Genomic DNA, 11,991 nt, shown 5'->3' with positions numbered 1-11,991 from the left:
TAGCTAAACTAGGTATGCAAAATGCAAATACACATAGGTAGGTATAGCTCGGTAGGTAACGCTACTATAAACATTTAATAAATATAATCAAGTACTAAATAATAAATCTAACTTTAAAATACATTTAAATAAACCCCTATTTTTTTTTAAAAAAAAACATTAAAATTAAATTATTATTATTTAGACATAATCCATCTTTAACCAAACCAGTGCACTGCTACTAATCTTAAACATAACCGTACATTAACCCTAAGCTATTTTTTAGTTCTTGTCCAACATTTTTCCATCAGCATACCTGCCAACACACCCAAGATTTTGGTGGACAGTCCTGCTATTTTCCAGTCCTGTCCAATAAGTAAGTTGGGTTGTTGCAAAGTATGCCATTGTAAATAGGTAGCAAATGTTAGGCATGTAAAGTGGTCCAAAATCAATTTAAAAATGTAAAATATTCCCTATTCTTTTATTAAACATCTATGGACAGTACACCTCGGTATGTGTGTGCAACTCTATTGGTCGTTTCGGCAGGGGGCTCGCCTGCCATCAACGAATGAAGTGCATTCTGCAGTTCTGCAATTCACTCGTTGATGCCAGACCAGCCCCCTGCCGAAACGACCAATAGAGCTGCACACACGTACCTTCACGGCAGCTGCTGCTGCTGTGATGTGTTATTAACCCCGTATTAACCCCTGCTAGGCAACCAGGAGGAAAACGAAGATTAAACGAGCACGAAGAATGTCCGCGAATATTCGCCCGAAGAGAAGACAGGAACGGGCGAATATTCGCGGAATACGAAGATTTTTTTTCCCCCGAAGACGAGCACGAAGACGAACACGAAGAGCCCCCTGGTGCCCAAGTCTAGTTACAACCTCAGGTTTCTTATGCCTAATCTCGACTAGAATTCCAGGTTTTCTGCGGATAAGGATCATCCAATGACTGATGACGGATGTCATTAGAAGACTAAATGCAGTCTCTGACCCTGAATGACAGGCTAATAGGGGTCCCCAGGGCATAAATGTACTTTAACACACATCGTCGTAGCTGTTATTTTTAACATGGTGGCTAAAAGGCCAGGGAATAAACATCAGGAATAAAAATATATGTTGGAAGCAAAAACCTTTTTTTTTTTTTTTAAACTCACCCTCCTTCATTTAGTGTTCCTTTTCTTTTTTATTAAGGGCCCAGGGAAATTCAGCCACATTTTCTAAAGAAAACCTGGTTCCTAAAGCTTGTGCAATTGGTTCAATTAGAGAAAAGGGAGCCGAGAGGAGGATTTTCCTAATGAAATTGTTTTGCAAAGGAACACTCTGCAAATTGGGGGATTATGTGAACAGACCACCTGTAGGGCATTCTTGGTTTTCATTCTTGAAACCCCCCTTCACTTGTCTTGCTGCCTGCAGTTTGGCTAACAATGCACTGAAGGCTGCTTAAAAGGACTGTACCCTGTTCCTTTCCCTCTTGGAACTCACTAACTGTTACAAGTCTTCCTAAAGAGAAAAAAAAAATATATAAAATCTCACATTAATTCTCTGTGGTGGCCAATTGGTCATCAACAAGAGGGACCAATCTGGGAAATAGACCATAGATCACTTCTAGTGTACAGAAAAGTTGTTTTTTTGTAATAAAAAATAATTGGGTTCCTACAGATTACCCAATTCATTTGATATTTTCCGTTAAGAAAGAACTACATTTCTAGGCTACCTGGTATAATAATAATAATATTAATAAAAATAATAATAATAATAAAAACTTCAGGCCCTGACATGGCATTTGGGGGCCACCATCTCGAATCCTTGAGCCCAGGGTTTGACACAAAGCTTTCTCCCACCTCACTGCACAAAGACCCATATTGAATCTGCTCAAGTAGGAAAAAGGTTACTATGATGTATTCATTGTTAACCCTTTAAATTAGCTCAGAATGGGGAGTAATTTGATACATTAATAATGGGTGAGTGCTTTTGGCTTTGCCCCCCCTCCCCCCCAAAAAAATCCTTAAAATTCATTTTTTCGGGATACTTTCCAGTTACTTCTGCCTGTTACTTTGTAAATAGCATTCAAGAAAAATAACCAAAAAAAAATGTAATTTATCAAAAGTAATTTTATTGTCAAAATAGAATACTCAAATATTTTGCTCTTTTTGAGAAGCCTCTAAATTTTATACAAAAAAAGAAATGTACATAAATTTATAACTTTTTTATATACATATTTTACACAGTATACAAGTTGTAGCAAATATTTATATAAATACCTCCTTAAGGAAGAAACCCGTATATTATTTGGGATGTATATTTTTTTTGTACTTTTGATTTAAGACATTGTTTAACCCCTCAAGTACCAGGGAGTAAGCAAAGCATCTATTTTGTTATTTTTTTTCTTATTTTGCTTACCCCCAGATACTCATAGGGTTAATGCAGGGTTGATTAACCTGCAGTGCCCCAGCTATTGTTAGACTGCAACTCCTTCTGGCTGAAACTGATGAGAGTTGGAATCCAGCAAAAACTGGAGGACAGCAGATTGTGCCAACCCTGTTTTAAGGCATTTCCTTGGCTTACTGATGTTCCCTCCATAGTCAGAACTTCCTCTGATCCCCCCAAAGTGCCACAAGGCATAAACTTTGTGTTACAGGCAGACACTTAGGGTCACCAAAGCCATATTTTTTCCATGAAATGTTTGAGAACACTAACAAATAAACCTACACAAGTATAAATCTAAGAGGTCCAGATGAGTCCACATGTCAGCAGCACAGCAATAATGGTATTGCTTATTTGTTTAACCTTGCTAGCCAGGAGGGCAATCCCAAGCCTCTGGCCAGCTAAATTAACGTCTTAAGAAATGCTCCTTGCATATAAATGGGAGAGAAATCAGGGAGTCTTCAATATCAGGTACATTGTTCAGACTGGTCATTCAAGTCCCTGCTAATGGATACCATTAAGAGTTCATTATCATGCTAATAGCAAGAAACTAAATAAAATAAGGTGGGGGAGGGTGAAGAATTTGGTGATGTTGGCAACGTTAGGACAGTCAATAGGCTTCAACACCCACCACCTTACTTTTGGGGGGTCTCTAGACCTGAGACAAGGGCAATTGTTTTGGGTAAGATACTGAGCTGCCAGTCCCAGACCTCCAGGTCAGTCCTGTACTCACATCACTGTACATAGACCCCCCAATAGCTTTGCGCCCCCAACAGCACCGAGTACAAAATGCTCTCCAGGATTCTAGAGTTTTCCCAGACCAAATCCACACTCCAGAAGTGATGCCAACCACCAGACACATAAAGTACTTGAGCATGAAGACAGCATACTCTGGTCTGCGGCTCTCTGCCACCTCTGGGAGACATGAGTTGCAGTTATGTGCCATCTCCCACCCCTGGCGGTTGTGCTGCTCATAGAAGAAGCATGCCACCACAATGGTGGCAGGGACAGTGTACAGGACACTGAATATCCCAATCCGGATCATCAGCTTCTCCAGCTTGTCAGTCTTGGTGCCCCCCTGTTTAATGACACTGCGGATCCTGAAGAGGGACACGAATCCGGCCAGAAGGAACATGCTGCCTATGAAGAGGTAGATGACCAGAGGGGCCAACACAAAGCCCCGCAAGTTGTCCAGGTTCTGGTTGCCCACATAGCAGATACCAGCCACAGGGTCCCCATCCACTGAGCTCAGGGCCAGCACCGCTATGGATTTGATGCTAGGCACCAGCCAGGCCGCCAGGTGGAAGTACTGGGAGTAACTGGCGATGGCTTCATTGCCCCACTTCATGCCAGCAGCCAGGAACCAGGTCAGGGACAGGATGACCCACCAGATGGAGCTGGCCATGCCAAAGAAGTAGATGAGCAGGAAGACCAGGGTGCATAGGGCCGGCCCCGTGGTCTCATAGTGAATATGCTCCAGGTCGTGCTCCCGGCTGCATGCCACCTTCTCATGGCCGGCGATCAGCCTCACCAGGTAGCCGGCTGACACCAGCATGTAGCAGGCGGAGAGGAAGATGATGGGGCGCTCGGGGTACTTGAACCTCTCCATGTCGATCAGGAAGGTGGACACGGTGGCGAAAGTAGAAGCGAAGCAGATGACGGACCAGAGTCCGATCCAGAACGTGGTGAAAGTCCTCTTCTCGGGGGTGAAGTAAGGGTTGTGGCAGGGCATGGCACAGTTTGGGATCTGCCCTGTCCTCACCCGGTTGTACAGGGGGTGCCTCTCGTTAGACACCTGCACCATGGGGGCCCTGCACTGGCACCCCGACTCGCAGCCTGCCGCCGTCCGGGGCTTGTCAACGACTCGCGGCTTGCCTTTGTTGTGCGGGTGGGACGGCACCTTGGCCGATCGCTGCGGCGGTTCCGGGAGGCTGGGGGCCACCGTGGTCTGCTCCGTGCGATTGTAGTCCATGCAGAGGTTGTCCGAGGTGCTGTGCACGGGCAGCCGGTCACATCGCATCCGATCCGGCCAGGCAAAGCCGTACTGACGCATGAGAGGGGCACAGCCTGCCCTTGCCCTCTCGCACACACCCCGGCAGGGTGGCAGGGGCTTCTTGTAGTCCTCCAGGCAGATCGGGGTGTACATGCTGCACAGAAAGAACTTCAGATCTGGGGAGCAATGGATCTCCACCAACGGCCAAAACTGGTGGACCTCCAGGCCAGCCTCATCCTGGGTGTCGTGGTTAAACTGGTTAGGCATGTAGGTGTAGTTGTAGCCGATGCCCTTGCAGAGGGGCACGGTAATCTCCTGGCAGGTCAACTCCTTGGCAGCTGCTCCACGAGTTTGGGGCACCTTGCTGAAGACGACCCCCAGCAGCAGGTACAGCAGGTAACAGCTCTCCATGCTGCACAGTCCAAAAGCAATCTCAAGGGCCACAAAGCTGCACTTTAGGACTCTTTAAACCCCCCCTCCTGTTACAGTCCAGGCTGGTGGCTCATGTCCTCTTCTCAGCTCTCTAGCAGTCAGCGTATTCCAGCAGCATTTGCTTTAAACTCCAGTAAGTTGAAATCACAGGCTGAGCAGTTTGGGGAAGAAACTTATGAGTCACAGCAAGTTCTCTGAGCAGAAAATAAGAAGGAAAAAAAAAATCCCAGTCTGCAGAAGGTTATAAATCCAGGCCGGTGACAGCTCCAGATGACAGTCCTCAGCAATATTTAGCTGGAGCTGCTATTCCTGGCAGCAGACTCCTGAAGAAGGCACCTGATTCTGCGGGCGCTGCACGCTCTCCTCCCGTCTCACTGGGTCCTGACTCGTGCTCAGTAGCTCGGGTAATGAATATTTATACCAGGAGCCCAGAGGTCCCGCCCCCTGACCAATGCACTAATTCCCCCTCCGGAGGGAGGTGGGGCTGAAGCCTGAAGCAATCAACCTTTTCTAAAGGTGGTCTCAGTATGTTTATTAGCCGGCCATTGTTATGCGAACGCGGACAGCCTGATTGTGCCGAGGATGTACTTTTTCTCTTAAGACTCGCACATAATTAGCCTGATGTATTTACAGAATTTGAAGCAATCAGCCTAATGCAGATTGGCAAGATTTTTTTTTTTTGGAAAGTAAAAATACAATCTTTTTGGGTAACTTTGTGTTTTAATATTATTCAGTGCATATGACTTATTAAAAAAACATTTTTTAATTAAAAATTCAGTTTAAAAGTTGTTAATAAAACATTCTCAGACCTCAGAACTAATATTTGGTGCCTCTTACCATCACAAGTCAATATAGCTGCACTTTTATCCCACTTTCTTATATGGATTAAAAATATTATGCATTTAATATTTTTTTAAATAAAATGTTACATTTTATGTAGTTAATAATAATAATAATAAAATAAGGTATCTATCTATCTATCTATCTATCTATCTATCTATCTATCTATCTCTATTAGTCGGTACCTATCATCTATCCATCCATCTATCTATCTATCTATCTATCTATCTATCTATCTATCTATCTATCTATCTATCTATCTATCTATCCATCCATCCATCCATCCATCCATCCATCCATCCATCTATCCATCTATCTATCTATCTATCTATCTATCTATCTATCTATCTATCTATCTATCTATCTATCTATCTCTTTATTGGTTTTTAAAAAGTTAACCCACCAAAAGCCAAAGTAGTGCCCAACACACACCCTTTACACTGGATGATGAAAAATGAACCACATTTTACTTCCCCTAGTATAGGGCACCAACATATTCAGTAGCGTGGTACCAATCATAGCAATGCCTTGTTGCTCTCTAGCCCATTATATTATAAAGGGTTTTTTTTTTTTTGCAACAAATGGCATCAATACTCAAAAAAAATGAATACTTTCAATACACGCGCATCATTTTAGGATTTTGAACAATTAGTGTTAAGAAATCTGCACTCGGTGACATGCAATTAGTTTTAAGAAGTCAGGAGACTGATTGCAAAATAAACATTTGAGTCTGGAAAGTATAATAAAAGTTTTACGTTAAGCGATGATGAGATCGTATTCAAACTTTTGCAATTTTAAGAATGCATGCGTGTTTTTTTTTTTCCTTTCCTAAGTATGTTTAGCACAATATGTGTTTATTTATGGCAAATTATTCTATAGGACTGTAGACAGATAGTCTGGGACCTCAGGAAACTGATACAGAGCACGCCACCTAAAGAGGCTAGAAAGCATGTAATTATGTGACATTTAACTCTTTAGTGCCAGGAAACAAACACATGCGGTTTTAAATACGATCGTTAAAAAAACAAACCTTGTCAGAAAACACAATTTCCCAAAGATGCTTTTTTTTTTTTTTTTTTTTAACCAAATAGAGTGTAATCTCTTTGGAGCATGACTGGCCCTCTTTGCCTTTTGCTTCTGTAAATTCAAATTGTTATGTGATGCACTCCTGTTTACCCATTGTACTGCACCGCATAATATGATGGCGCCATATAAATCAATAAGTAACAATAATACTTAACCGTTTCAGTTCTTACTGCTATACATTCCATTGCACTGGTTATAAGAACTAAATTAATTTATTTAGTGTTTGATATCGCATTTCAGTAAATGTTTTGCTACCAAAAAAGTGGCCACTACAGCTGTGGACCCCCAAAAAATTTTTTTTGGGTTCCACAGCTGTAGTGGCCACTTTTTGGGTAGCAAAACACTATTTCTAATAATTATCATATTATGTTATCAAATAACACCTGCCACCAAACATTCCATAACCAACTGGTTCTACTTAAATGAGATCTGTACCCAAGACGTGCAAATGTTTCAAATACTTATTTTGTGAAATATATGTTTATTTTATTATCTTAAAAACATTGCATGTTTATTTCTCCCCTTCTATGAACATATCCTACACCCCCAATTCTACAACTGTATATAAGAAAGCAAATAAGCACAACCTGTCCCTTTACTTTAACATTCAGTTTTTATAAGTATATGTTTAATGTTTTTTAATTTTATTATATGAGCAGCTCGACGAAGCAGACGGAATAAAATGTATGTGGTTACAGAAAACAGCTGGAATTGTAACCTAACCCCAGAGTTACTTACAAGGAACCACAAGTCTTTCAAAGCTGGCCCTATGAAAATAACACCCTTGCAGGAAGTATACAATATGGGGAATTTTTTTTCCCCTTAAATCTGTTTTACAGGAAAAAAACACCACAGTAATTCCTCTGGAGCAGTGATAAGGGAATGCCTTCAAAATGTACTTTTAGCTTAGTGACACATCTGCTCATAGAAAAAATATTGCAAAGAAGAAAAAAAAATCAAGCTATAGTTGAAATATTATATTTCTTCTTTTAAGACATTTACCAAAATAAGCAAGTTTCCCATTTTGATATGACTTCTGGATGATATATTTGCAGCTGAATTGAAGTGGACTGCAGGCAGTGTTTGCAATTTACAGCTATGCAGATACGGAATATATTTTCTATAGTCAGAGCTCTCGTCTTTGGATCTCTAGCGGGTGCGGAGCTGCCAGGTTTTTGGGTCTAGAGGTCCAGGCAGGGCCAATGTTACTACACAGTTGACCTAAGAAGTTGTCTAATATATAAGCAAGCGCGTGCGTGCAGAAGGGCACCAGAAATGCATTAACAGCCATCAACCCTAAAAGTGAAACCAGGGCACTACCGGGACCCCACAAGTTCTGAAAATGTGAAGATATGGACTAGGAAGGAAATCATCCATGGTGCCTGAAGGCCAGTAAATACAAGCATGCAGCCATGGTGGACACACACAGCCGCACGCTACACTCTTATACCATTGCAGTGTGTGGCTCCATGTATCTAGTCAATGACTGCACACTGGATTAGCTGTCCGAGCAGCGATAAAGGTATATGGTAGACAATCTTGGACACTGGCTCATGGAGCATTCGCCTATTGTGCCCAATGGCCAGTTGGGCACAAACAGGCCAGACCTGTTTTAGTTCTCTTCTCAAGTCATGGGAGTGCTGGACTCTTTAAAGTTTTTATTTGCCCCAAAACCCTCTAGAGATTCACCTTGTTCTACTTCCATTTGTTTATCCATGTTGCTCACATGCCTCAGCCTCCCATCATTGTCCCCATGTTGGGGAGATTTTACTAACATTTATAAATAACACACTGGAAATGTATAGCTTCCCTCCAGAAGAACTCATTGTATATGATAAAACATTCCATTTTACATAATAGTAATACTGTCATCTCTTATATGCAGAGCAACAATAATGGAACCTGCACCTTGAGATTAATGAACAGAACGTGTAATTATTTTTAGGCATAAGTGATTAAATAGTTCATTTTCAGTATCGTGAGACTCATCATGGTTATGGGCATTTTGGGCATTCATCCAATTTCCTGTTTTCTGCACCGATTAATGGTTACCAGGCCGTGAAACCTGTCAAATGATTAGCCAACCAGGAAGTGGAAGACCGCTGCATGCTGGGATATATAATCTTTTCAGCAGATGAGACAGGAAACAGAAGTGCAAATGATTGAAAATAATAGTGCAAATGATTGAAAATAACAAAATCTAGCGAGTAGTATATCGAAACCTGTTAAAATGAAGAAAAGGCAGATTTTACTGATCAATACTAAAAAATGTAGTTAAATTCAGCTTTTAGTCGTAGTCTTTCTGATTCAGCCAGTTCAAAATCTATACCCTTTTAGGATATATTGGTTTATTTAATAGCTTTAACTGTGGGAACATCCTTGAAACCAACTGAGATTTATCAAATAATGCAAAATAGCTTCTCCCAAAGATCTCTTTTTAAAAAAAAAAAAAAAAAAATACATTTGGTGGAACTAGACAGTTACTTGCTGTTTGGAGACAAAACATACCTTAAAAAAGATCAATATCTACCTTTTTTTGTTGGCGTGAACTGTGAAAATGCTTAAAAATACATCATTCAGGTTCCAATACAGCCCACTATAATTAACTTTTTTTTCGGACCTCAAACATTCATAATTTTTTTTAATATTTATATGGTAAATCTTCCACATTTTTGACAATTTCCATAAAACACCAGATTCCAGAAAATCCTTCTTTAAAACTAAGGTCAGGTAGGAAAAGAAGAGAGATTGGATTCTTTGAGTGTGAAGATTGCTACTAAAAGACCTTGCCCAAGGCGTCAATGCGTGATGACATTTCTGAGCCAATCACCCAATTAATCATTAAACTAATCAATCAATCATTGACAGATAAGCTTAGAGAGAGTGATAAATTAATCTCTCACACATAGGCATTATTTTTTTCTCCTGTTTGTCAATATTTTAGGAACTGATCATGGTAATACATTGACAGCTACCTACTCCATACACACGTCGTGATTATCTATTTTATAGTTGTATTTTTTACCAATCCTCTAAATACTAACAAAACTGATAGTTTTCTGTTAACCTAAATTTAAAATAATTTGCATTCAAATTAAGAATTACGATAACGTATTAAACATAATATTTTCCAAAAAATAGTTTTTAAATCAGGACCTTAGGCAAAGAAGGCCCTGCCTGCAATCTGCGGATAGGGCGTAGAAGGACACAACGCATAGAGAAAAAGGGAGAGATAATGCCGTAGATAGCGACACATTTAAGTGATGGCAAGCTAGCCCAAACCCAGAACTGCTGTCCTCCAGGGCAGAATGCATTTTAGAATGTGTGAACACGCACCCATCCAATGCCCCTGCATGTCCATGCGCAATAGACCCAGCCATGCAGAAGCTACTGGTAAAGGAAAAGAGTAGAATTACTTATTTTTACCAAAAAAGGAATGATAATGCAAACACTGGCCATTACTAACTCTAACCCTTATAACTTATATCCCTATAATACACAAAAATACTAATTTGGGTATAATTGCAAAAAGTGTTATTTTGTCTTTGTATTAATCTATTCATATAAGATGGTTGTTTTGGGATGTTTTGCATATTTTTATTTTGTACCTTGTCATTTTTTTTTTATCTTTAATTTGTATTTGTTATTGATTCTTTACCATTTACAACATGCATAACATGATCAGTGTGCATGTGCCTGTAACTTGTCATTTTTACAAGGTGAATAACATGATAATCACAATGGTATAAATGCAAAAAAATGCAATTTATTATCAAAACAGGGCAAAAATAATAATAATAAAAAAAAATATATATATATATATTAGCATGGTGTATTTTTATGTTAATTCCCTTATTATCATATCACATTTTGCTAGCTCTTGGCTTGTTGTAATATTTAACAATCTATGTATCAAGACTTAACCAAGACAGACCTTTAAAACGTATAATGTATCCACTTGTAGCTCTGAGATCCATTTTTATGGCAGGACCATTCACTTTGTCCAAGGCAGAGCAGCAAATACATTTATTAACATTTAATTTGGAAGTTTTTTAGATTATATCTATGGCAGTTACAGACAGGATTAGCAGACATAGCCCTTCTGAAAATGCATCACTAAAGCAGTTAAAGGCAGCACAGAAAAAAAAAATAATGAGAATCAAAATTCTATACAGCATTATACAAAATATATATTTTTCTGAAGACAAAAATATATTGAATCATCAATGAAATGTATAGAATTTTTTTTGCCATATCCCTGGAAAAAAAATATATTGGTTGGATAATAACATATCTTTATTTAATAAAATACAACAAAATCTTTGTTAACTTGCAAAAATAATTAACACTGTTACCTAAAACTGTCTGTTTCTATTTGCCTAGGATAATGCAGTTTACTGGATGAACAGGAATTGCATTAGTAGATTGTATTTGTCCAACAGATTAAATCATAGCTAGTGGTGGGACATTCTTAACTAACTCATTTGTTTTGAATGTTGAGATTTCTTCTGGATAAGACTTGGTCTTGGTCCCTGTGCTGAAGGAACTCCCCAGATGTTAGTAATCATTCCTTCCTGCCTTGATTAAAAGGGGGGGGGGGGGAGGTCCCTTGATACCATTCTCCATTAATTGCTTACACCACCTTATATATGTCCAGTGTAGGCAGATAGGTAGGGAGTTTGTCAGTTCAATTTAGGCTTGTTAGGCTTCTCAGGGGGGCTGACTTAGTGTAAGAATACAGTGTTTACCTTCTAATTGATGTGCTGATGTTTCATTTAACGCCTGTATGGGACTCATGCTGGGGATGTAATTACTGCAATCTGAAGAACAAGTATTTTAGAAGCACCCATGGTGGCAACACTCTCCTGTCCACCCCCTCCTTCTTTTTCAGTAAGATTTCTCAAGTTTTCAGCTCAGCAAACTATTGAGGAGGTGAAGATGCACCCCCCGCCCCATTGTTTAACTTGGAGGATGGTGAAATCTATAAGAAAAAAAAGAGAAATGTCAAATAAACAGGGTGACCCATTGTATCTGCATGGTATTGTCTGCTGTGGGGTAGCTAGGTGGCAAGCCCTCTTTAGTTACACAGACAAATTGGAAGGAAAACATCCATTAGCGCTGCTAATTATGTGCTACAACTAATCATTCTATAATTATAAATATCACCAGGGTCCTTTGTATCCCTGGATTTCTCTTTTTTTTTTTTTCTCCTTTGTCTCAGAAATTCTGTAT

The 11,991-nt window shown here is 39.8% G+C and overlaps 1 protein-coding gene across 1 annotated transcript; it reads right to left on the bottom strand.

Moving 5' to 3' along the window:
- Positions 1-2,079: 2,079 nt before the first annotated feature.
- FZD8 (frizzled class receptor 8) lies at positions 2,080-4,812 on the bottom strand. Its single transcript, XM_053467594.1, has one exon. The coding sequence runs from the start codon at positions 4,810-4,812 to the stop codon at positions 3,061-3,063; it is 1,752 nt and encodes a 583-aa protein (XP_053323569.1). The 3' UTR covers positions 2,080-3,060.
- Between the last annotated feature and the right edge of the window lie 7,179 nt (positions 4,813-11,991).

The sequence above is a fragment of the Spea bombifrons genome, chromosome 5 (genome assembly GCF_027358695.1).
Source record: "Spea bombifrons isolate aSpeBom1 chromosome 5, aSpeBom1.2.pri, whole genome shotgun sequence".
Taxonomy (NCBI): Eukaryota; Metazoa; Chordata; class Amphibia; order Anura; family Pelobatidae; genus Spea; species Spea bombifrons.
The sequence above is the reverse complement of the archived record's forward strand: the minus strand, read 5'-3'. Positions and strand labels throughout refer to the sequence as shown.

What these genes read in the sequence shown, in the direction of transcription:
- FZD8 (XM_053467594.1), bottom strand. Translation starts at nt 4,812, where the DNA reads ATGGAGAGCTGTTACCTGCTGTACCTGCTGCTGGGGGTCGTCTTCAGC.